We start from the raw sequence: 27,935 nt of genomic DNA, 5'->3' as shown, positions 1-27,935 counted from the left end.
GTTCCAGAACTCTAGAGAGAAGCCAGACACCCTCCCCTCCACACCCATACTTTAGGTCTCTCACTAATCTAGGACAGCTGGGTTCCTCGCCTCTTATCACAGTGGCTTACTTTGCCCATTTACCCCCATCAAGTCACAAAGCCTCTAATTCTCCAGCACTCCTCTTTATCCTGGAGTGTTCTTTCCTACCCTGCAACCACTTCCAGTAACAAACTCCTTGCCCTTCACAACCCAATCCAGATGTCACCTTCTTCGTGGATCCTTCTATTCACTACCTAGACAGAATTTTAAGCCCTTCTTCTATCCACTCATAATGCTGTGTATTCTGAGAGAGGAAGAGCAGCATAGTAGTTAAGAGTATGAATTCTAGAGTTAGCCCACCTTTGTTCTAATCCAGGTTCTGCCATTTTCTAATTGAACAATCTTGGGTAAGTAAATCATTTAACTATCTGAACCTAAATTCCTTCATCTGTATGGTAGAGAGAATAATAGTATACATCTCATAGGACTGTTGTGATGGTTAAATTAGTTAATACATTATCACATGTTTATAAAAGGGCCTAGCACATAGCAACTAATGAAGACTGACGATATCTTCATCATCGTTGTTATTTTTATAGCACTTCTGGTAATGAATCATAAAATATCCTCTACAAAACATAAGACTATGATAGGACCTAAAAAAAAGTACTTAATAAATGCATGTTGGATAAATCAAATGTTCACTTATTAAGTACTAACCACAAAATTTCACATGGATTTTCTCAGTAAGAAAGACATTCTTAAGCCTACTGAATAAATAAAAAATTGTAGCTAAGACAAATAAACTGACTTGCCCAAGATCACACTGCGTGCCCATGTCTGGGCAGGAGTTTGAGAAACAGGCCAAAGTATCCAAGTATTCAGTCCAGTGCTCTAGCTAGTATACCATATAGGAAGTAAATAAACACTTCTATAAAGTGTCTAACTCAGAGCTGAGGCCTAACCAGCTAAACTCAGCACACAGAATGAGAGCGAGTGCTAAGGAGGAAGGGACAAATGAATTTTTATTTCTTATTCCTATGGGAGAATATTTTCTCCCAAGTCGGACTAACTCAGACCTGCAAAATTCTTGCTCGGGGAGCTTGTGAGGAAACCTTGAGCTGCTCCCAACGTTAATACAGGAGGCATTTCGAACTGGAAGCCAACCAGCCCTCAGGACTTGGGAGGAAAAACAAGAAATGATCAACTGGTGTGCAAGCTGAGTGATTGGTCTTAAATAGCTTGGACTGTGTATTGGAGGGGTTGTCTTTATTCAGTCAAATGTAGCAAAAAACAAATAAACCCCTGCCCCCCGCCGCACTTTTCTCTTACGGGTCCTTAGAACACTGAAATTACTGATTGTATTTTATAAGACATGCAAAGACAAACGGTGGCATCAAACTACAAGACATCTACTGAGGCCCTGACTGAAGCAGCCTCAGTGATGGCGATGAGAGCAAGACCAGAGCTTGGTGGGCATGGAAATAACTGGAGCTGGGTGAAAAGGGCAAGTCCTGGTAACGTCAGCTTCCTCCAGCTGGGAGGCAAAGTGAGACTGCACCTGTCTCTCCCTGTGGGTCCGATGGGACACTGGGTAATCACTGATGCATTGAACAGGGGGCCTGTGAATCTGGGTTCAAATCTCGTCTGCAATTTCCTAGCTGGGTGCCTACAACAGTAGGTACTTACAACAGTAAGTACTGTTGGGGAAGTCACTCCAGTTCTCTGGGTCTTAGCGCCCTTGTCTGTAGAATGGAGACAATACCACCTCCCTCATAGCTCAGGGTCCCTCACAGGGTGCTGGAGCACAGAAATATGCAGCTTTGAGTCAGACAGACTTGGGAGATTAATCTAAAATAAAGTCATAAAGTGCAGGTGGCACAACAGGTGCTCAATAAATGGAAAGTCTATCCCTTATTTTTAATTATAATTAAACAGTTAACAAATTGGAAATCACAGCTCTCTCGTCCTAACACACCCTAGAAATTGTAAAAGACTAAAGGGAAAATTATATGCCCAGGATCAAAAAGTCAAATGCAACAACGGATGAAATAGGTTTCTCTGCATATCAGCTCCCTCAATGATGCACAGCGTCTGGAGACGTAAGTAACTGAAGATCCCCTGGCATGGTTCGGAGAGCCACACAGCATCCTCAGAAAAACATCGGGTAATACTGAGGAAGGTTTTTCTGAGGAAATGCTTAAGAATTCTTCCCAATGGGTAAACTTTCTACTGCACCTAAATATAAAAAGAATGAATACAAATGAAGATCATATATGAAAAGCCCAACACTCAATGGTGAAAAACTGAAAGCTTTTCCTAAGATCAGGATCAAGGCAAGGATGCCCCCTCTTAACACTTCTATTCAACATAGTACTGGAAGTCCTAGCCGGAGGAAGGAAGCAAAAATAAAAAGAAATAAAAAGCATCTGTATCAGAAAGGAAGAAGTAAAATTATCTGTTCACAGATGACATGATCTTAAAGTTGCAGGATATGAAATCAACATACAAAGACCAGTGACATTTCTATGAATTATCTGAAAAGGAAATTAAGAAAACAATCTCATTTACAATAGTATCCAAAAGAATAAAATACTTAGGAATAAACTTAACTAAACAGGTGAAAGACATGCATACTGCTGAAAGAAATTAAGGATATAAATAAATGGGAAGACATCCCACGTTCATAGATTGAAGGAGTTGATAACATTGTTAAAATGTCCATTAAATGATAATATTGTTAAAATGATAATATTGTTAATATTACCCTAAGTTATCTACAGAGTCAATGCAATGCTATCCCTATCAAAATTCTAATGGCATTTTTTGCAGAAATAAAAAATCTTAAAATTCATACAGAACCACAGGAATCCCAAACAGCCAAAACAATCCTGAGAAAGAACAGCAAAACCAGAGATCTTACAGCTCTTGATTTCAAAGCATTACAAAGCCATACAGTAATCAAAACAGTATGGTACTGGCTTATGGATACAGACCAATGGAACAGAGTATAGCCCCAAAATAAACACATGCATATATGATGAAAAGATCTTTGGCAAAGATACCAAGACTACACAATGGGGAAAGGATATCTCTTCAAACAAGCTGTGTTGGGACAACTGGATATTGATATGCAAAAGAATGAAATTAGACTCTATCTCACACCATACACAAAAATCAACTCAAAGTGGATTAAAGACTTAAAACCTTTTGAAAATATAAAACTCCTAAAAAAAAGAGAGAGAAAATAAGCTTCTTGACATTGGCCTTGGCAATAATTTCTTAAATTTGACACGAAAAACACAGGCAACAAAAGCAAAAATAGACAAATGGGGTTATATCAAACTAAAAAACTTCTGCAAAGCAAACAATCAACGAAGTGAATAGGTAACTCACAGAATGAGAGAAAATATCTGCAAACCATATATCTGATAAAGGGTTAATACTGTGTTTCCCCGAAAATAAGACCTAGCTGGACAATCAGCTCTAAAGGGTCTTTTGGAGCAAAAACTAATGCAAGACCCAGTCTTATATTATAGTAAAATAAGACCAGGTCTTATATGAATTTTTGCTCCAAAAGATACATTCGAACTGATTGTCCAGCTAGGTCTTATTTTTGGGGAAACACAGTATCCAAGATATATAGGGAATTTCTGCAACCCAATAGCAAAAAAACAAATAACATGATTAAAAAATGGGCAAAAGACTTGAATAGCCATTTCTCCAAAGACATGAATAGGCAACAGGTATGTGAAAAGAGGCTCACCATCACTAATCATCAGGGAAATGCAAATCAAAACCACAGTATCACCGCACATTAGGATGGCCATTATGGGGGCGGAAGGGGGGAACCCAACAGTAAATAAGTGCTGGAAAGGATGTGGAAAATTGGAACCCTTGTGCGCTGCTGGGTAGGAATATTAAATGGTGAAGCCACTATGGAAAACAGTATGGAGGTTTCTCAAAAAAATTAAAGACAGAACTACCATATGACCCAGTAACCCCACTTCTGGGTATCTACCCACAAGAACTGAAATCAGGATCTCAGAGATACTTCCACTTCCACATTCATTGCCGCATTATTCACAGTAGTCAAGAGGTAGAAACAACCTAAGTGTCCATTGATGGATGAATGGATAAAGAAAATGTTTTATATATATATTATGTATTACTTGGCCTTAAACAAAGAAGGAATTGTCATATGCTACAACTGGATGAACCTTGAAGACATTATGCCAAGTGAAATAAGGCAGTCATGGAAGGACAAAACTGTGTGATTCCACGTATGTGAGGTATCAAAGTAGTCAAACTCTTAGAATGGGGAGGTAGAATGGTTGCTGCCAGGGCCGGGGGAGGGGAAATGGGGAGTCGTTGTTCATTGGGTATAAAATTTCAGTCACGAGACGAAAAAGTTCTAGAGATCTGCTGCACAAAAATGTGCATATAGTTAATATCGTTCTATACACTTAACAATTGTTAAGGATGTAGATTTCATTTTATGTTGTTTTTTTAACCACCAAAGAGCAGCTATGAGTGTAGAACAAACTAAATTTGCAAGATATATATGACTTGAATAACATGACTAAAAATGTTTGATTTAAAAGACGAGAATGAACATAGCACACGTCCACACCTCAACTGAGAGCATGTATGTACCAAGCTCATGTGGTAGGAACCCCCCATCCAGCAGCAGGGTATATCTCAAAACAACTCTGAATTCCTCTTTCTCATTCCCTCACATTCAATTGGATAAATCCTATCAATTTTACCTATTAAAGATCTCTTGAATCTATTCCTTCCCCTCAATCTGTACTCTCATCCCCCTATTAAAACCACTATTTATGTCTCTTGCCTGGACTTCTGTAAAACCCTTTTATAACTTTTTCTCTGCCCCTAGTTTTACGGTTCGTTACCCAGCTCCTCACAAACCATTTCCACTGCTAGAATGATTGCTCTAAAATGCAAATCTGACCATGTCCCTCTCTCTACTTAAAAGCTTTTAGTGGTTGCCTGCACACCAATAGTTCCTGAGGCACGGCCCCCATCCACTAGTGTGCTGAGGGATTCAACTGATGGGTCATCACCAGATCCAATTCACTATCCTCATAAAGTTCTTGCTGCCCCGCCACCGCATGTGCCTAGTGACTGAAGGAACCCCTTATCCTTCCTTAGAGATTCATCTTCTGGTCTTTTAACACTCTGTCCTGTCTAGCAGGAAAAAAGGTGTTTGGCTCCACACCTCATTCCCAATATAGTTGTAATTCCTGTTCTTCCTTCAAGACTCTGTTCAAACTTTACCTTCAATAGAAAGCCTTCCCTGAGTGTCTTCAGTCCCCAACCTTGGCTCCAGTCCAAACAGAAGAGAAACCCCTCCCTTCTGGGCATCCTGTTATCGCTCACTGTACTCTGACGTCTGTTTCCGTATCTGTCTTGCACTCGACCGAGTTCATGGTACAGGGGCGCTGGCACAGAGCAGTCGTGTTTGTGGGACAGAATGGATATTATCATCCCTGCTCTACGAATAAGGCGATCCTTTCTGCTGATGTATTTTTAGAGACACTGAATAGCAAAGCTATCTTGCTGATTTCTGCCAGACTCTGTTTATCTACAACCTTAAATAATTGACATAAAGAATCCTCTGAATGGTTTAGAAGCAGAATTGGGTTCACTTCTTGTGTAATCTCTAGGAAGGGTCAAGGGACTGATCACAGGAAGAGCTTCAACCAATCATTACCTTATGTATTAAGATTTCAAAAACACGTTCATACCCAGGCCCCAGAAGGCAGTCTTACAGGGAGGGAAGCAAAGATACCCTCCCCCACACCCTGCCCAGCAGCAGATGAGAGGATCAAGGTGAAGAGCTACAGGAGCAGCTGGAACCCTGGGCTTCCAGGATGGATCCCAACGTGAGGACTAGAACTCACCTGGACTGGCCCAATGCTCTTGTTCCGGCCTCCCGGCATGCCGTCTTCTCTGATTGCTGGAAGGAAACACAAGGCAAGACAGTCAGCAGCACGCCCACACAAGTCTAGGCACAAAAGAAGAACTTATTTGGCCAAAAGCACAGGGGGTTATCAGTGAGGCCAAGACAAAAACACATGTCTGTGTGGATTCAAAGCACCTACTCCTTCCATCGTTCCAGGCTACCTCGCAAACATCAGATACTGCTGGGCCCCCAAGGCACTGGGTACACACTACACACACTGTATACATTCAATATGCTCACAAAGCTGAGAGCATTATTAATAGTCCCACAGTCACAAACACCCCACCAGCATGAAGTGTCTGACGGCTTTGGTAAATTCAGGGAGAGGGATGGAAAGAACATTTTCCTTCTTATATACTTTTTATTTCCAGTCTAAGTTTGAGTCCAATTTATAGGATGAGAATAGGTTTGTTTTGTTTGTTTGTTTGTTTAATCAGAATTTTGACTTTATTGGTTCCTCCCTGCAAAGGCAGTCGGCCTAATGAGTTCCTGTGCAGCTGATTTTCCACTCAGGTGATTCAACTAAAGGAAGTATTTAGCATTTTCTAAGTATAAAAAGCATCCTCTAAAAATAGTACCAGCCTCATCAAAAATAACAACTACTAATATTATTACCTTCATTGTTTATGGAGCCACTTAATATGGGGGTACAGAGAAGGAACCCCTGATTTGCAGTTACAGAAAAGCTCTGATGTCTGGCAAAGCTTTTTGGAGAAGACAACTTCTGAATTGACTCTTAATGAATGAACAGGATTTATGCAGGCAGGAAACGCGTGCTCCAGGCTGAGCGAACAGTACACAGAAAAGCTGAAAGCTGAAAGCAAGCATGGAGTGGTTCAATCTGGCTGAAACGTTGAGTGTGTGCGTGTGTGTGTGGAGTGGGTGGGGAAATAGCAAGAGATGAGGCTGGAGAAGCCAACTGGGGTCAGCTCACAGAAAGAGCCTTGAATGCCCGGCCAAGCACATGGACTTGAGCAGAGGAGCCTGAGGATAAGAAGGTGGAACGCAGAAGAGAGATGAAGTCAGGTGAGCAGTTGTGAAAAATCAGTGAGGCCACTATGGGGGGTAAGAGGCTAAACAGTGGATAAGCTGATGGCATCATGTGAGAGCAAGCTTTGCTATAACAGACCTACTTCAAAAAAATTTAACATGAAGAATTAGAAAGTCCTTGGGGTAGGGTTGGTTGCCTCAGAAGGTGAGGGCTCCAAACTCAGTTCCTGTGGTAACTGAGAGGCTGACAGGAAAATCATTTTCCTTAAAGCAGACGTCATTCCTGGTATCCTTCGAAGATTATACACTTCAAAATTAGACAAGCTTGGGTCTAAATCTTCTTTCTGCTTGGTCTGTGTAATTACAGACAAGTTTCTTCACATCTTTGAATGACTAAAACTTCAGAATAAATAAAATTTACTGAAGAATAAAGAGGGGCTACTGGAACCTGTCTTATGGGGGCATTGCATTGTAAGGATTATATATAAAGTAATATGGCTAAAGCACCAAGCATAGAGCCTGGCTTATAACTTACAACGTAGGTACTCAGCAACTAATCCTTCCTTCTCCCCAGTCTCTTTTCTCTGAACACAGGGGTATGAAAACAAGTTTCCACTGTCATCTTTGCTACAGCCTTAGTATCTTCATCTGTGGAATGGAGGCAACATGGTCTGCTTTATAAGGCTGCTGTGAATTTGGAGTGAGAAACATGCACAGAGGGCGGCTGGATGGCTCAGTTGGTTAGAGTGCAAACTCTGAACAACACGGCTGCTGGTTTGATTCCCACATGGACTAGTGAGCTGCACCCTCCACAACTAGATTGAAGACAACGAGCTGCTGCTGAGCTTCCGGAGGGGCGGCCAGTAGGTTAGAGCGTGAGCTCTCAACAACAAGGTTGCCGGTTCAATTCCCACATGGGATGGTGGGTTGCGCCCCCTGCAACTAAGATTGAAAATGGCGACTGGACTTGGAGCTGCGCCCTCCACAACTAGATTGAAGGACAACGACTTGGAGCTGATGGGCCCTGAAGAAACACACTGTTCCCCAACATTCTCCAATAAAAAAATAAAACAAAACAAAAAAACATGCACAGCCTATGTTAGGGCTACCGTGTTTCCCCGAAAATAAGACTGGGTCTTACATTAAGTTTTCCTCCAAAAGCTGCATTAGTGCTTATGTTCAGGGGATGTCATCCTGAAAAATCATGCTTGGGCTTATTTTCCGGTTAGGTCTTATTTTTGTGGAAACACGGTAGAAGCAGGCCTGGTTGTTCTCTGGGAGCTCTCTTTCAACCCAATTTCAAGTTCTAAAATAGCCTTAAAATTCCCTCTGTTGTTCCAGGGTCAACGACAGTCTTCAGGCCCTTCTATTTCCAACACTGACGTCCCACATGTCTTTGCTTCAGCTCACAGGTGTGGAACAAAGATCACTTGCAGATACGACACTGAATATATTTCACTTGCTATCTCACTCTCACGGTCTTGGAGGTGGGAGACCACATTCCACATTCTTTCCTTTTTGTTTAAAGGGCCACAAACCTTAAATGTTTACATCTTGCCAATTTGTTGTTTTGATATTTAAAAACTCATGCTGTCCTTTAACCCTCGTATATGACGGACGTTCACCATGTGTTAAGGTACTATCTTGGGTAAAATAAACCCATGAAAAAAGTATTAGCATCACTCCCATTGAATAGATGAATCTAAGGTTCAGAGAAGGGAAGTATTTTGCTTAAGGTGACAGAAACTAAACAGCAGGATCAGGGTTGGAACCCAGACTATCAGACGAAGACCAGCCTTCCTTCTATTACTAGTATTTCCCATCGTGTGTGCATCCCACTGGAGAGACAATTTTAGGTGGTGCACAGATAAACCCTTAATACTACACTTATCTTAACATGCATTAAAAAATATTGATTTCCCATTCACTGAGGTGATAAAAAATTCCCTTTGAAAATTAACTGGATTTTTAAAAACTGATTTCGAGAAGAACATAAAGTAAACAATAATTCTGGTTTAGTCAGAGATGGTAAAATCTGTCAAGATGGCATGAGACTGCCTGAAGTATGGGAAACAATACAACGTGTCACAGTGCCTCTGCTACAACAAAAATGCGGATCACAGTGTACAGCTTGTAACGTGCTCACATATGTGTTCGTGCATTTGATCCTCATGACAACCTTGGAAGGGGCACATTATTATTGTCCTATGCAGTTCAGAGACGAAGAAACTGAAGCTCAGAGACATGAAGGGATTCGTTCAAGGTTACTCAGAGAGCCGACAGAGCTGGGGTTTCAATTCGGGTCTTCTGATTCTAAAGCTGCGCTTGTCCCTTGATGCTACACTGAGGAACAGCAAGTTTTTCAGCAGGGATGAGAGTCTTTCTGGTAATGAATTGATTAAAAAGAAAAAAACAAAAACAAAAGGCTCTGGGAGCAAGATCACAGGAATGGCTCTGCTGCACCTATTGTCCAAGCCTAAGAGTTCTTTCTATCTGCTCAGAAAAGCACACATTTTTTCTGCTCTGGAACTCATGTACCTACCATTCCCCATGGAAGCCTGGGCAGCCAACCAAACCCAGAAACCAGAGGGGTGAGTGAGACACAAAACTACTACACCAAAGCCCTTTCCCAAACCCATGGGTGGCTCCCTTTGGTCTCAGGGCTCAGTCCAAGCTCCCTTGCTGTGCATTTAAGACCAGTGATCTGGTTCCTCTGGGGTCCCTATCCTCATCTCTCACGACAAAGGTTATACTGTACATACAGAGAACTATTTGTCAGTTCTTGAACATGCCATGCTGTTTTACAGTTTTGCCTCTGCATGAAACTTTATAGTGGAAAAATCCAGCAATACCGTCGTACCCAAATGACACCACCTTAACCAAGGAATTCAAGTTAACATGACGAATAATGGGACAACTCTACACCACGTGCTCTTGATATGATGCATCGAGAGGACACATCACTTTTATAGCATTCTTGCCAGAAATGCATAATCTGAATCTAATCATGAGGAAACTGACAAACCCAAGCTGAGGGATATTCTACAAAATAAATAACTTGTTTTCTTTAAAACTGACAATGTTTTATTAAAGACGAAATGGTCTGAGAAAACACTTTAGATTAAATAAGATTAAAGAAAAATAAAAACTAATGTAATGTGTGATCCTGGATTGGCTCCTAGATTAGAATAAATTGCTATAAAGCATACTGGGATAAAAACTGGTAACATTTGAATAAGGTCTGCTGATTAGATAGTGGTATTAAGTCATGTTAAATATCCAGATTTTGATTAGAGTATTGTGGTTATGTTAGAAGCAAAGGGGAATGATGTAACTTACTCCCAAATAGTTCACACACACACACACACACACACACACACACACACACAGAGGGAGGTGGGGAGGGAGAAAGGGGGGGGGAGAGAGAGAGAGAGAGAGAGAGAGAAGGAAAGAGGGAGGGAAGGAGGAGTCTTTCTTTTACAAGCTCTTTGTTTGTGAGGAGCTTGAACTTCTTTTCCTTCAAGGTTTTGCTCAAACATTCTCTCTGAGTTTTCTCATTGCTCCCTTTTTATCCTGGTAGTGAAATGGCAATGCCACAGGGTCGCATAATGCCATTCTACAACCATGAGGCTCCTCCAAGAAGCTTTCCTAAACCTTTTTACTTTTCAACGAGTTCACTAGCAAGACCACAAAATTAAGGGAATTTTAACATTTTTCACATAATTACTTAATTGACATGAATTCCTCCATGAGGCTCAGTGTAGCTTCCTCTTGCCTCTGATAATTTTAACAATATAGTAGTCCCCTTAACTGTAGTTTTGCTTTCCACGGTTTCAGTTACCCATGGTCAACTGCGGTCCAAAAACAGTAAATGGAAAATTCCAGAAATAAACAATTCATAAGTTTTAAATTGCGCGTCGTTCTGAGTAGTGTGATGAAATCTTGCACCTTCCTGGACGTGAATCATCCCTTGGTCTATCAGAGCCAAACTGTATACACTGCCCTCCTACTAGTCACTTGATAGTCATCTTAGTTATGAGAGAGAGGAGAGAGAGACCACATTCATATAACTTTTATCATGGTATATTGTTTAATTGTTCCATTTTATTAGTAGTTACTGTTAGTCTCTTACTGCTATTCCTAATTTATAAATTAAACTTTATCATAGGTATGTTCATGTATGTATAGAAAAAACATAGTATATATGGGGTTCGGTACTATCCACGGTTTCAAGCATCCACTGGCGGTCTCAGAACATACCCCCTGCAGGTAAGTGGGGACTGCTGTATGTCCTCCACCCACTTCCTGCCCTGCCCCCTGCACCACAGTCAATCCATCACTCCAGGAAGCACCCTGCCTTAACTGGGTTATCTGCTGAGGGACACAGAACAGTAGGACTTGGTCATGGCCCTTGAGGGGCTCATTCTCTAACAATGGCGGGAACAGACAGGTAAACTAAGACTGCACAAGGTGATCAGGACGATGGCAGAGTGCAAAACAGGGCTGTGGCAGCACTGGGGGTCATCTGGTGTGGGGGGAGGGTGTGTCAGAGTAGGCTTTTTAGAGGACGTAACAAATAAAAACAGCCTCAAAAGACAAGTATATATAGTAAGGTAAAGAAGAGCGAATAGAATATTCCAGGAAGATGAGATCACACATGCAAAGCCCCCAAAACAAGAAGCATTGTTCAGTTTTTGGAGAGCTGGATGGAAAGTGCATTGTGTGTGGGGAGCAGCAGAGGGAAAAGGGAAGGGAAGAGGTGGCTGGTGCCACAGTCTGAAGGGCCTTGAAAATCATTCTGTGGAGCCCGACTTCATCCTGAAAACTGGGTGAGGAGTATGTGTTTAGGATCAGAGGTAGCACTGGGGAGGGACAGACAGGACCCAGCCACCACTCACTACCCCCGTTTAAATCTCTGTCATCGTCTTTCTAACTAATTTCCTGAACAGCCAACTTCCAGGTCTGAAAAGACATCTACATCCAGAGATGCAGCTGGCTCATACATGGCAGCTGCATTTTTTTAACAGTTAAGTTTTAAAATTTTGAAATACTTGGACTTATACAAGAGTTGCAAAACTAATATAGAGAATTCCCATATACTCTATACCTTCTGTTAACACCTTACATAACCATAGAATATTCATCAAAAGTAAGAAATGAACTTTGGTACAACACTATTAACCAAAGTACAGACTTTATTCGGTTTTCCCCAGTTCCACTGATGTCCTTTTTCTGTTCCAGAATCCAACCCAGGATCCCACATTATATGTAGCTGTCATGTCTCCATAGTCTCCTCCAATCTGGGACAGTTTCTTAGTCTCTCCTTGTCTTTCGTGACCTGGACACTTTTGGAGTGTTTTATAGATTGTAAGTTATTTTGAATAATTTCTCTCAATTTGGGCATATCTATTTTCTCAAGATTAGATTGGGAATGAATCTGTCCGTGCGTGCGTGTGTCCTTAGCATCAGGGCTACATGATGTCACTGTAAACACACTGGTGATATTGACCTCGATTGCTTGGCTAAGCGGTATCTGTCAGAATTCTCTACTGAAACCATTTTTCCCTCTGTAATGACTAAATATTCAGAGACTATGCAAACATTCTGTTTCTGTTGAAACCTGCACTCTCTTATTTTAGTATGCCTGCAGCAATTATAACTGGTCTTCTAATACTGACTTTCTACATTTGTTAATTAGAATTCATTAAGGAAGAATTCTTACTCTTCTGTTTACTTAGTCCATTAGTTCTGTCAGTGTGAACTCATGGATATTTTAGTCTTTAGATTATAAACGAATATATTATTTTGTTGCTTAAGTTATTCCAACGTTGACGACTGGAAGCTTTTTCAGGTTGGCTACTATGCCCTTTTGATTTGCTTCCTCTCCCCACCCTTTCCTTTTTTTTTTTTTTTTTTTTTTTAATATATAGCTCTTTCTGGTACAAGATGCTCCAGGCTCATCTTACATTTTCCTTGCATTAGCTCTAGGACCAATCAGTTCTCCAAGGAGCCCTAATTCCTCTTATTGATATTTAGAAACCAAGATCTGGGCACTAGTGAGGTATCACTGCTTCTAGCCCTCTCAATAGCCAGAGCTAGAAAATATGTAGACCAACTCATGTATATACACACATATCTGTATTTTCTATTTATCTATCTAAACATGAGCCCATATTAATACCTCTGAATCAAATCCAGCCTTCCCTTTTCCTGAGTTATGACTTCTTTCTCTGATATGAGAAACCTGACTATCATTATCTATAATATAGTTTGTTCAACCCTAGTATACCAACAAATTAGCGACAGAATTCCTAACCCATAACCCTGAGAGAAACAAATTTACAAACTAGGGTGCTTTTTTGTAGACAGTTCTTTTTGTCTTCAGCCTCACAGTATACAGTCAAAACACTGTTTTTCAAGGTCAGCTCCTTTCTTTCCACTGCCTTCAGTGTGGCTACGTGTTTTGTTTATAATATCAGTTAGATTCATTTGTCAGTCTGCATTCTAGTGTTTTCCCTTATACTGGTTTCTTTTTAAAAACATTTATATACAATAAAATTCACTTCTTTTGTGGTGCATAGTTCTATAGGTTTTGACAAATGCATAAAATTATGTGTGGAAACCCCAGTTCCACGCAGAACAGTTCCATCACCCCCAAATATTCCAAAGGCAGCTGTAATTTTAATTCCGCTTTCCCAGCACCAACCAGGAGGTGGCAGGGCTTCTATCTGAGAGACAGCCTTCACGAGGCAGCTGAGCCTGCCTGCTCTGCACGCACGTGGGCCTAGGAAGGCAGCTCCCACCCTCATACCCCGTGTCATCTTCTCCAGGTTATGGTTATAGAGGTTACGAGGTTAAGCTGAAATAGGGGAGTTTGGCTGGAAACCTCAGAATCTCACACTCCAGCTGAAGAAGCAGGATGAGTCATCAGAGTCGTCAAGAACGCAACCCAAATTATGCTGCGATAAAATATTCACAGTGAGGCAACAAAGGGAGACAAAAAAACTAGAGGACAATCCCAAATCAGACGAAGGTGAGTAGATGATCAGAATCTCTCTTTAAGACATTACTTGTACCGTATTGGTGACTGGGAGAGATGTCTGTAAAGGGACAGGATTTCTAGGTAGAGGAAAAAACACGAGCACAGGCAGGACAGTGCAAGGCATGCTTAAAGCACAGTAAGTACGTTCTGGACAGAAGACGAGGTTAGAAATATAGACCAGGGACAAAGTTGGTAACAGTTTAAACGCCCTGCCATTTCTTCATCCAGTAAACAAGAGGGGATTCCAACATGCAAACAGCTACGCCGTACGTACGGTAGGCATGTGAAGCAGCATGCTGTCCATAGGATTGTGGTATGATTACAAACTGCTTGATTAAAAGCGAATTACAATTTAATAATGATTAACTATCAACATAACCACCACTAAACTAACTACTAGTGTGTCACTTTTCCTCCCTAGGCTACATCTGTAAACTGAGTGTGCTGGTTAGTCACAGGGCGCTGTGTGTGGTTAATGAGATCAGGCACAGAAAGTGCCTGCCAGCTGCTGGTACACCCAGTGCTCAATAAATATTAGTATTATGAATTATAGATGACTTAAGTTCATCTCAGTGCTCTGCCATTACCTCTTTTACCTTTCTTCATAATGGGCAAGTTTTCAAAAGATTCTTATCACGCATACAATAAAAAACCAGTCTGGAATCTATCTGGATGTCTCTATTCATTAATGCTAAATACAAACCAATTTGAACAGTTCATGAAATCTGACTAACCCCCACCCCTGCATACTACTGTGAACTCCCAATACCTTGCTGGGCATTTTATATACATCGTTATATTTAATCCTCTAGAGAACTCTGAAAGGTAAGTATTTATCATACCCTTTTAAAGGTAAGATAATTGAGCATCAGAGACATAAAGCAAACTGCCCAAGGTCACAGAGCTAGTCTCTCACCAACCTCTATGCTCTCTGCTGAACTACACTGCCCTACTCTGTACCATTCATGAAAATACTCCTAGAGTTCAATTTTAACGAATGTGTTATTTTTACATTATTTCTTTTCAGTTGTAGTTGACATTCAATATTATTTTATAGTCATTTAGGTGGACAGCATAGTGGTTAGACTTGTATATAGTTTATGCAGTGATCGCCTTGTAGTCTAGTACCCACCTGGCACGATACATATTTGTTGCAACATTACTAACTAATTTCTATGCCACACTGACTCCTCGAGTTCTGACATTGGCCCTCTTCTCTTCTGTATGCAAGTTTGCTCTTTGGGTGACTTCTACCTACTACTAACAAAACTTGACCACCGTTATGCCAACAGCTCCACAAACTTCTACTTATAGGCAGGACTATTCACCTCAGTTCTGATCATATCCAGTTTCCTCTGTGGACTTCTCTGTGTGTCCTTCTCAGGGACGGCAAACTCAGCATTGCCAAAGCCAACATTTTGCCTGACTGTTTTTCCTGGTAGGGCCATTACTGTTAATCCAAATCTTCAAGGTCTGGTGCTGCCCAATATCCAGGATGTCACCAGCTCCTACCAGGTGAGCTTCTCCCACATCTGCGCCATCACATTCCCTTCTCCTCCTTCAGACCCTTCCTTCACAACTTCCTTTGGACTCTCCTAAAAACTTTCTCAGTGCCTTTTCTGCTTCACCATCCCAATCCATTCTTTAAAGCTCCTTTTGGGTTAATCCTCTTAGAATATGTTTATTCACGTCATTTCAGGCTAATGGTTCTTGAAAAGCTTCCCAATAAATCCCAAATTCTTCACCAACCTGGACGCAGATTTCTGGGCATGTCCTAGCCTCTGCAAATGCCATGATTCTAGCAAACAAAATGGTATCACATTCAGGGAACCTACTGCCTTCCTGCCTTTTCATCTAAAATGCCTACTTCCCGTCATCATGCCCTGAGAGAAGAACTGGTCGAGTATATTAATCCGTCAGGACTTGATTGTTAATTGGGGTCTTGCCACATGGAGCCTGTGGATTCATTCTCACAGAATCCTTAACATGTCACCAGTCTTTCTCCCCACCTCGTCGGGGAGACCCCTGCAGGCAGGAACTGTGCCAGATTCATTTTTGGGCTCATGAGTACACAGTACAAGGCCTAGCATCTGCTGCAGGCTTGGGAATGAAGAGCTGACACTAACAGTGACACGATGGGGGACGGGTGGGCAGTAGAGCTGCGGGCACCACTCACCCTTCCGGTTCATCCCCATCTGGAGGCATTTGAGCAGGCGGCAGTACTGGCACCTGTTCCTCTGCTTCCGAGACATGACACAGTTCTTGTCACGGCTGCACCGATAGACCCGCTTGTTGCAAATGCTGCGCTTGAAAAACCCTTTGCAGCCCTCACAGGAGATGATTCCATAATGCAAGCCGGTGGCGCGGTCCCCGCAAATGAGACAGGTGCGTTGTTCAGCCCGGTCATCTGGAACAGAAACTGAACACATTCACGTTAGAAGACCGTGGAAAGAAAGGCGTGAAGCCTGCAGTTCTGGAACAAGCAACCCCACCCTGGGTAGATCAACAACATCACCCTCTCAGGATGCCTGGCAAACGGGGTATCTTTAGAGCCCTTGTCCTTGGAACAGACCCCTGCGTCTACCTGCAGGTACTGCAAACATAGACTATTGGGAAAAAAGACTCATGCTCCTCCCCCTGGATTTCGTCACCACGTGGACCAGTATTCAAGTCAGAAACCTGGGCAGTAGCTTTGACACCTCCCTCTCCCTTAGCTTCCTCAGCCACAGCTCATCATTTCTACTTGGTGGGAAGGTGGGCTGAAAATGTATTTAAGTGCCTAGCACATGGTGTACACCCGATAAATGGTAACTGTACTTGTCAACAAGTGAAGAACCTTTACCCATGTCCAGCCAAACCATCCATCCATCCAACAGATATGTATTCAGCAACTATCCTATTCTAGGCACTATTGCATGGCACAGATACAACAGTGAATAAAAGTCCCTGGTGGAAATTCCATTCTAGCAAAACACCTCCTCTGTGTCCAGGCTCTGTCCTAGGTACCTTGTATTCAGAAATAAAGCATCATGATCCCCATAGTTAAGGAAATCACTGCCTAGCAACAAACAAGTTAATAAAAGAGGAAATTCAGGCTGGAATATACCTCTCCACTTCCTCTTCCCTGAAATTCCACTAACTTGGAACCAAGAAAGTGCCCCAAAATAGGCACATGACAAAAAAATGCCACGGTGAAGTGAACTGTGATGTCAGACCTTGCTAATAGGTGCAACCTCCAGAACAGGTTTTGATCATAGGCCAAGGCAAGAAACCAGAGATTTACGCCTCACTTTTGAGCCTTACTCTGAAAACTCAAAGTTTTAGAACTGCAGGCTTAAAGCCAAGATATAATAGGCAAGTTATCATGGTTAATTATCCTTAGAATTAGAGAGATGATTTTGGTTTAGGATGACGTCATAGAAACGGCGGCAGGAGGTGAGCCTCTTGAAATCTCCCCTGGAATTTACAACAAATTGAACAGCTATAACTCCATAAAGGACTCCCTGCACAGCAGACAGGCAGGACGAAGAGACGTGCAACTGAAATCATCTAAAGATGGGCAAACTGGTGAGAGAGGGAGGAGGGAAGTGGGATGTGTGGAGATGTGGGCTGCCCGCGCAGGATGCAGACCTAGCTCGGAGCTCCAAGCTCCCTGCATTCCGCAGCTACCCCAGCCATAGAAGGAAGAATTCGGATTGCTAGCGCTCCCCTTATGGCCCACAGTCCCGCCTGAGGGAAAAAGGCTGAAAATGGAGGTTTAAGCCCTCACTGCCAAGCAGACAACAGAAGGCTTAGGCATGGAGCCTAGCCGACCCCTCCCACCTTCCCAGTGCTAGAAGCAGAACAGTAGCAGTGCCAGATTCAAAACAGAACATTTGCAGTTCTAAGAACTACAGTACAGCGCGAAAGACTCACAGCCCAATTAGTTCCGGAGAAGGGGAGGAGCCCTGGGTGCAGGACGGGCTGTGCTGGTGACCGCTGCCATTGCTCTGGGCCACCTCTCACAACCCACCGCGCCCCTACCCCGACCTATCTGGGCCGATCCCCGCAGGAGTAAACAGAGCTGCTGAAACACACAAGCCCTGAACCTGGTGCAGGAAGAGCTTTGGAACTTCAGAAGCTTTTGACATGCTCCAACGGAGGTGACCCCCTGAGACCCAGGCAACCTGCTCACAGAGGAGAAGCCCACCTTCCAGGGAATCCCCACATTGTGTGAGATGCTGGAACAGTGCAGAGAAAGAATTACAGTATGAGAAAGAATTAAAGGCTGCAGTTGGAAAGAAAATAAAGCATTCTACCAACTCCTACTGGAAAGCAAAGGAAAAACCTCTTTCTATCAACCTGTTGTAGAACCCACTCCTGTAGATGCCTAGGAAGAGAAATAATAATTCATTAATTGCCATGAATAACCAAGGTAACAAGGCAGCTCAGAAAGAAAATGAAAAGTCTCCAGAAAATGAACTTAAACACATGGAAATACGTGACTTAAATGACAGAGAGTTGAAGACTGCAGTTCTGAAAAAACTCAACAGGATGCAAGAAAACACAGAGGCAGTTTAATGAACTCAGAAACACAATCAAAGAACAAAACGAACATTTTACCAAAGAGACTGAAATTTTAAAAAAGAACCAAATGGAATTGCTGGAAATTAAGAACTCAATAAAAGAAATGAAGAATGAAATAGCTAACTTAGGTAATAGAGCTGACCAGATGGAGGAAAGAATCAGTGACATTGAAGATAGAAATCTGGAAATGACACAGATCAAAGAAGAGACAGACTTGAGAGTAAAAGAAATGAAAGAATTCTACTCCATCACAAAGAACAATGTAAGAATAATGGGCATACCAGAAGGAGAAAAAAGGGAGAAGGGAACACAGAGTATATTGAAACAAATAGTCGACGAGAACTTCCCAAACTTGGGGAAACAACTGGATTCTCGAACCCAAGAAGCAAATAGAACACCTAATTACCTCAACACCAACAGGCCTCTTCCAAGGCACATTGTATTGAAGCTGTCAAAAATTAACAACGAAGAAAGAATCCTCAAGGCAGCCAGGGAAAAGAAGACTGTAACTTACAAAGGAAAGCCCGTTAGGTTATCATCAGATTTTTCAGCAGAAACTTTACAAGCCAGGAGGGAGTGGACTCAAACATTCAAACTATTGAAAGAGAGAAATTATAAGCCAAGAATAATATACCCAGCAAAGATATGCTTTAGATATGAAGGAGGAATAAAGACTTTCCAGACCTATAGAAGCTGAGGGAATTTTCTAACACACAACCTGCACTATAAGAAATACTGAAGGAGGCTATTGGACCTGAAACAAAAGCAAAAGAATACAAAACCATGAGTAGTACTATGAACAGACAGACAGAAGCAGGAAATGGCAACCCCTACACCAAATAAGACACTATACACTTAAACATAAGATATAGGGTGAAGAAGAAGAAGAAAAAAAAAGAGGAAAAAGACAACGTGATACTGCAGCGCAGGAATCAATTCACTGCATACATAGGGATAATTGCATTAAGAAAAGCATAAAAGGGGGGAGAGAAAAGGTCTAAACCGGCATAAAGGAAGGAAGTAAGCGTGCTGAAGAAAATGGAATATTCTAAATATGAAACTTTCTTTTAAGTAAACTTAATGGTAACCACCCCAAAAAAAATCCAGAACTGCAATATATGACATAATAAAAGAAGAAACAGGGAAAAATCATAGAATACCACCATACTGAAATAAGAGAGAGCAAAAAAAGGCAAAGAAACAATGGAGACACAGTCCTACCAGAAAACCAAAGAATGATAGGAAATCCTCATATATCAATAATCACCCTGAATATAAATGGACTGAACTCACCAATAAAAAGGCACAGAGTAGCAGATTGGATCAAAAAACTAAACGTAACCATATCATACCTCCAAGAGACACATCTCAGCTGCAAGGACAAATATGGACTCAAAGCGAAGGGTGGAAATTGACACTCCGAGCAAACAGTATCCAGAGAAAAGCAGGTGTAGCCATACTGATGTGAGATGAAACGGACTTCAGTATAAAAAAGGTAACAAGAGACAAAGACGGACACTTCATAATAATAAAGGGGACTATACAACAAGAAGACATAATAGTCATCAATAGTCGTATTTATGCCCTCAATCAGGGAGCACTGAAATATACCAAGCAACTACTAACAGAACTAAAGGGAGAAACTGACCAAAACACAATTATAGAAGGGGGACCTAAATACATCACTGACAACTATGCATAGATCATCCAAACAGAAAATATATAAAGAAATATCAGCCCTAAATGACACATTAGATGAAATGGACATAACCAACATTTATAGAGCACTTCGTCCTAGAACATCAGGCTATACATTCTTTTCTAGTGTACATGGAACATTCTCAAGTATAGATCATATATTGGGATAATAAAACTAGCCTCAGCAAATTTAAGAAGATTGAAATCATACCAAGCATATTCTCTGATCACAAGCCTTTGAAATTGGATATCAACTGCAAAAAGAAAGCAGGAAAAACCACAAATACGTGGAGATTAAACAACATACTTTTAAAGAACGACCGGGTCAAAGAAGAAATTAGAGGAGAGAGTAAAAGATACATAGAAACATATGAGAATGAAAATACATCCTACCTATATTTTGGGGATGCAGCGAAAGCAGTTTTAAGAGGGAAATTTATATCACTACAGGCCTATCTCAAGAAACAAGAGAAGTCCCAGATAAATAATCTCAAGTCACACCTTAAAGAAATAGAAGAACACTAGAAATAGAAGAACAAATGAAACCAAGGTCAGCAGAAGAAAGGAAATAAAAAATCAGAGCAGAACTAAATGAAATAGAGAACAAAAAGACAATAGAAAAAATTAATGTGACAAACAGCTGGTTCTTTGAAAAGATTAATAAAATTGATAAAACCTTGGCAAGACTCACTAAGATAAAAAGAGAGTAGACACTAATTAACAAAATCAGAAACGAAAAATGGGAAGTTATCACGGACACCACAGAAATACAAAGGATCATCCAAGAATACTATGAAGGACTATATGCCACCAAATTCAACAACCTAGAAGAAATGGACAGGTGCTTAAAAACATATAGCCTTCCAAGGCTGAACCATGAAGAAATGGAAAATCTAAACAGACCGATCACCAGTAACGAAATTGAGTAAAGTCATCTGAAACCTTCCCAAAAGCAAAAGTCCGAGACGAGATGGCTTCACTAGTGAATTCTCCCAAACCTTCAAAGAGGATCTAATATCTGTCCTACTCAAACTCTTCCAAAAAATTGAAGAAGAGACAATACTCCCTAATTCATTTTATGAGGCCAGCATTACCCTGATACCAAAATCTAGTAAGGATTACACAAAAAAAATTAAACAGACCAATATCTCTGATGAATACAGATGCAAAAATCCTAAACAAAATTCTAGCAAATCGAATGCAACGATGCATTAAAACGATTATTCAGCACGACCAAGTGGGGTTCATCCCAGGGGCACAAGGATGCTTCAACACATGCAAATCCATCAATGTGACACATCACATAAACAAAATACAGAACAAAAATCATATGATTGTATTAATTGATGCAGAAAAAGCATTTGACAAGATACAACATCCATTTATGATTAAAACACTTAACACTTTCCTTGAAAATACCTTAATATAATAAAGGCCATACATGACAAACCATCAGCTAATATAATTAACGGTGAAAACCTGAAGCCCTTTGCTCTACGTTCAGGAACACGACAGGGCTGTCCCCTATCACCTCTGCTTTTCAACATAGTGTTGGAAGTCCTCGCCAGAGCAATCAGGCAAGAGAAAGAAATAAAAGGCATCCAAATTAGGAATGAAGAAGTTAAATTGTCACTCTTTGCAGATGACATGATGCTATATGTAGAAAACCCGAAAGACTCCACCAAAAAGCTATTAGAAACAATAAACGAATACAGTAAAGTTGCCGGCTACAAAAATCAACGTACAAAAATCCATTGCATTCCAATATACTAACAATGAAATCTCAGAAAAAGAAAAGAAAAAAAAAAGACAATTCCTTTTGCAATTGCAACAAAAAGAAGAAAATACCTAGGAATAAACTTAATCAAGGATGTGAAAGACTTATATGCTGAAAACTATAAGACACTTTTAAAAGAAATTGAAGAAGACACAAAGAAACGGAAAGACATTCCGTGCTCATGGATTGGAAGAATCAACAGAGTTAAAATGGCCATATTACGCAAAGCAATATACAGATTTAATGCAATCCCCATCAAAATCCCAATGGCATTTTTTAAAGAAATAGAACAAAAAATCATCAGATTTGTATGGAACCACAAAAGACCCTGAATAGCCAAAGCAATCCTAAGATAAAAGAACAATGCTGGGGGCTGGCCCGGTGGCTCAGTCAGTTAGAGCTCCGTGCTCCTAACTCCGAAGGATGCCGGTTCTATTCCCACATGGGCCAGTGGGCTCTCAACCACAAGGTTGCCGGTTCAATTCCTCGAGTCCCGCAAGGGATGGTGGGCAGCGCCCCCTGCAACTAAGATTGAACACGGCACCTTGAGCTGAGCTACCGCTGAGCTCCCGGATGGCTCAGTTGGTTGGAATGTGTCCTCTCAACCACAACGTTGCTGGTTCGATTCCCGCAAGGGATGGTGGGGTGCACCCCCTGCAACTAGCAACGGCAACTGGACCTGGAGCTGAGCTGCGCCCTCCACAACTAAGACTGAAAGGACAACAACTTGACTTGGAAAAAAGTCCTGGAAGTACTCACTGTTCCCCAATAAAGTCCTGTTCCTCTTCCCCAGTAAAATCTTAAAAAAAAAAAAAAAAAAGACAATGCTGAAGGTATCACACTCCTTGACTTCAGCTTGTACTACAGGGCAACAATAATCAAAACAGCATGGTACTGGCAGAAAAACAGACACACAGATCAATGGACTAAAACTGAGAACTCAGAAAGAAACCCACATAAATACGGGAAGATAATTATTGACAAAGAAGCAAAAACATACAATGGAGAAAAGACGGAGGGAGGGAGGGCAGGAGGGAGGCCAGCACTCACGGAGCCTGTATTAAACGCCAACTTTGAGACACGTCCTTATGGTCCCCATTTGTAGTAGGCTGGATAATGGACATGCAAAGGTATCAGGTTCCCTGGAACCTGGAACCGTTATCTTGGAAGGAAAAGGGATCCTTGCAGATGTCATCAAATTAAGGATCTCGAGTTGGAGCGATTATTCTGGATGATAAGGGTGGGCACCACTTGCCATGACACATATCTGTGTAAGAGGCAGAAGGAGATTTGATACAGACAGAAGAGGAGAGTGTGTGCATTCACACACACACGCACACGCACACGTGCACATGCTAGCACACACAAGAGAAGGCAATGTGAAGAGAGGCAGAAGTTGGCCACAAGCCAAAGAATACAGGCAGCCACAGAAGCTGGAAGAGGTGAGGAATGAGGTTCTGCTCACATCTTCATTTCAGCCCAGTGATACTGATTTTGGGTTTCTGGCTTTCAGAACTGGGAGAGAATAAATTTCTGTTGTTTTAAGCCGCAGTTTGTGGTACATTTTAAACAGCATTATAGGAAACTAATACACAACTTTTTTTTTCATATGGGGAAACAGACATAAAAGGTTCTTGCCCAAATAGCAGGTATGCAGAGAAAAGCAGATATACGAGACCACACAGCTAGGGAAATAGCTATGGAAAAGGGAATTGCCTGGGTTTTTGAGGACATGTATTTCCTAGGTACAAACTTTTCTAAGCCTTGCTAGGCTTGGATGTACTTCCTAACTGTGGGCAAATTGAAAAACTGGAACAAATTGACATTCCAAAGTTCTTGTAATAGAATCCTTTTTTTCTTTCTTAAGCTAACTTAAATGAGTTTCTGTTATTTGCAACTAAAAGAAACTTGGCTATGATACCCTATAAAAATGACCCTGGTATAATAAGCATTCCTTTTCTTTTCCTTTTAAAAAGGCAAAGGAATCTCAAAGTAAACATTAGAGCAAAGTTACAATAGCGAATTAAAGAACTAAACGAAAGGCCGAACTGGCAAAATGGATGGTATAACAAACAGCACTATGTGTGGGATGGGACTCCTAGAGTGCTGGGCTTGAGATGCTGCAAGGGCTTGGAAACAGCATGGGACACTCGGGAAATCATGACTGGCTAAAGAAGAATCTAAATTTTCTAATGTTAAATTAAAACCTTTAATATTCTATTATATATATGCATTAAAAAATGACCCAGAACTCTCCCAGAATAGACTTAAAAATAGTCATGAGTAATCAACATCTATAAGAACGACACCTTCCTTTCTTCACGGATAAGATTTCACTAAGCGACTAGGCACTGTGCTTCGTTTGTGTTGTCATGTAATTATCATAGTCCCAAAGGTGGGTACAACTGTTATCATTTTGTGAATGAGAAAATGGAGATCTTAAAAAGAGTCAAGTCACTTGTCCATTTAGGATGTAGCTGACGCTAATATGCCAATATCAGAACTGGAGTTCAGTAACCTCTTCATAAAGCATTCGTACGGGATTCTGTGGATCCAGAGCAAAGGGCCCAGTGAACGACAGTCAAATACAGACCTGTTAAGAATCTGCTCATGTCTTGAAACACTGCGTGGCTTTGCATAAGAGTTTAAGAAGGCCACGCTGAGATCAAAGACTACAGGGGACTATTTCTCCACTGATGGGCACAAAGAGACTAGATTCCCTCTGAGTCCTATGACTGCTTCTCTGTCTGGCTCTAGCGCATGTTACTGCCATGGTCCATTTCTGTAAGCAGCACTGGTCTACGCCATAGACCAGGAACCAATTCAGAAGGAAGTTTCTCAAAGGCCTACAAGAGAAAGGCCCCTCTCCCCATAAACCTTAGAATCGAATCCTTCAAAGAGGCCTCTGGCCAACTGCTCTCACAGTAGCGGAAAAAGAGCATAATGACAGGAGAAAGAGCATAATGATGGTTAACGGAGCACTTGCGGCCCAGGGTCTATGCTAGGCACTTTCATGTTATTGTGCTGAATCCTCATGACAGAGCTAAATGAGGTGCCCTTATTTACAGAGGAGGACATTGAAGTTCATGAGGTGACATCACTTTCCAGTAGTCACCCAGCTAGGAAGAAGCCCCAAAGTCTATGCACCTAACCATCATATTCTGTGGCCACAGCAAGGCAAATCTATCCATAGTCTATATGTAGGTAAATCAGACCCTTCTTGGGAGAAAAAAGCTAAAAAGCTAAGGTGTCACTTTGTAAACGAACAAAATGAAGCAAAATGCCCCTAATGGTGCCCGGTCAGATGGCAGATTTCCGCACCTATTCTTGTAAAGGATTTGAATGCTATTTAAAGCATGCTTACATGCATCATCTCACCATACCAGGCCGGGGCAAGGATTATTCTTACAGATATGGCAAAGAACATTCAGTGAGTACCAACGGTATACCACCCAACGTTCAAGAAGTTGTTACCTATGCTGTCTTATCTCTTCATTACAGTAACTGTGAGAGGCATCGTTATCCCCAAATTCCAGAACCTGGCATCTCAGAGTTAGAACATGCCTTAGAAATTGCCTTGAACAGACCTTCACTTGAATTCCCTCTACAATATTCCAAGACAAGGGGTTGCCTTGATCACATTCTACAGTTGCTCCTTGAACCACAAGTGTCCACTGACACGTAGATTTTTTTCAATAAATACCTGTACTGTTTGGATCCGAGGTTGGGAATCCAGAGATGTGGAGGACCGTCCGTATGAATTGATTTATACCGTTTTATATAGGGGTCTTGAGCATCTGGGGATTTTGGTATCCATGGGGGCTGGGGTCCTGGAAACAATCCCCATGAATACTAACGAAGAACTAAGTTTTCGGAAAGTCAAAAATTACAATTTCGACTGCGCGTGGAGGTCAGCACCCCAATCTGTGTTGTTCAAGAGTCAACTATACTCGCACAATAGCTAGTGATTCAATTAGGTACTTCATTCCCTTCATCCCATTTTAGACTACTTTAACAGTTCAAAAGCTTTTCTTTACACTGAGCAAAGTCTGTTAACCTGAATCTTTCCCTATCGCCCCATGTTATATGCTCATGGGCAAAAAAAATAAATGTGTAACCTAACCTAGTTCATATACCAACCATTCAGAGATTTAACGAAAAATGGGGTTCCCAACTATAAATTTTCCTTCTTTCATTTCTTTCTTTTTTGTTTCTTTACTGGGGAATATTGGGGAACAGTGTGTGTCTCCAGTGCCCATCAGCTCCAAGTCACTGTCCTTCAATCTAGTTGCAGAGGGCGCAGCCCACCATCCCATGTAGGAATTGAACCCGTAACCCTGTTGTTCAGAGCTCGAGCTCTAACCAACTGAGCATCTGGCCACCTCCCTTCTTTCATTTCTTATTCTTAGCAGAATCAGATAGTATCAAAATCTCTCTTAACACAAAGTATCCAGAATTAAATGGTTTTTCTTAATATAATTTAAGACTCAATTAACTTTGCTTAGATGTTTCTGCAGCCATCAGCACCAGTAAACACATAGTATTTTATAACTACTGATGCATAAAAATGCTACACATTTTATAATGAGAAAATTGAAACTTAAAGAGGTAAAGAAATTTAATCTTGGCTATACAGCTAAGTCAGGAGTGGAAGTGAAATTAGAATTCAAGATCTTCCAATTCCAAGATAGCTATATTTCTAATCCCCCTTACACTTAATTCATACCTGGTTCACAGACATCTAAAACCTGAAGTATTTATCTCACATACCATTAACCCATGTCTTTCTTCTTCTATTCTGGGTAAGGTCAATATTAAATCCAAGGGTAAGTCTCTATATTTGTCCTTGATCAATTTTATCTTTACATAATAAATTCTGTATGTCATCCTGGTCTATTAAAATCTTCTGGGGATCGTTCCTGCCACTCAGTTACTTCTCCCACCTCCTTTTCTCCAGGTATGGCTAGTATTAGATTAATATGGTTTTAAAGATGGAAGTGAAAACAAACAATGTGGCCTTCAGGCAAACTGCAAGAGCTCCTTCTCCAGTCTGACTTAACCATTAGCGTTCTGGAAACAGTTGGTCAACGAGTTTTGTCTCTTAATTACACTAGGAAACCTAGCCTGGCTTCCATTTCTCTATCCTACACATGAGGATATCATGAATGACTGTGTCATATGCCTCATTGAAATTCCAGTTTCGTTACATCTACTGCATTCTCTGACTAGTGAGCCCATCACAAAGTAATGGTTCACAACCATTCCTAATCAGGCACTCTTAATCTATTAATTCAATGTTCTAAATCTGCATTATTCTACCTAAAATACAATGGGAAGAAAGTCAGGTAAATAAGCACTTCAAAGTGGAGACTATGGCTCATAGTGACTGTCATGTTCATAAATCAGAAAGATAAAAGACAGAGTAGTTGATGAAAAGCTGAGGGTTTGAAAAATGATAGGTATTTGAAGCTCTGAACAAGGTAGTTTGCTATCTACAAAAATAGCAATGAGTAAAAAATAGTGTAGGAGAGAGAAGACCCTTACTAATTTATCAGAGAAACTGAATGTTTGTCTTGATCAGGAGTATTAGAAGGGCTCAGACTGTGAACTTTAAAAATACCATCTCCTACAACAGGAGGCAGGACTCCTTAGAGAAATCGTTGATTCCAGGTTTGAGGAAAAATACGTGCAAGATGAGTCTTGATGTGCTGCCCAAGAGTTAATAATGGGTCGTGTCAAAAGGACACAGCAAACGACATAAAGAGCCTCCAAAGTGGCCTAAAATTGAGCAACCTATGTATCAAAGAGAATAATGATGGCAATAGATTACAACACTTCAAATATAAAAACCAGTG

The 27,935-nt window shown here is 41.1% G+C and overlaps 1 protein-coding gene across 3 annotated transcripts in view; it reads right to left on the bottom strand.

Annotated features, from left to right (window-relative positions):
• Positions 1-27,935, bottom strand: part of NR6A1 (nuclear receptor subfamily 6 group A member 1) — a 202,487-nt gene that overhangs the window by 18,951 nt on the left and 155,601 nt on the right. For all 3 annotated transcript variants that reach the window (XM_074330999.2, XM_074331000.2, XM_088793420.1), the window contains 2 exons: positions 16,216-16,458; positions 5,946-6,001 (listed from right to left, as the gene is read on the bottom strand). In XM_074330999.2, the coding sequence (XP_074187100.2) occupies positions 5,946-6,001; positions 16,216-16,458 (299 nt within the window). The remainder of the gene's footprint in view (positions 1-5,945; positions 6,002-16,215; positions 16,459-27,935) is intronic.

Source organism: Rhinolophus sinicus, chromosome 16, assembly GCF_057876585.1.
Source record: "Rhinolophus sinicus isolate RSI-liver-muscle chromosome 16, RSI-T2T, whole genome shotgun sequence".
NCBI lineage: Eukaryota > Metazoa > Chordata > Mammalia > Chiroptera > Rhinolophidae > Rhinolophus > Rhinolophus sinicus.
Note: the sequence above shows the minus strand (reverse complement) of the source record. Positions and strands in the feature narration are given on the sequence as shown.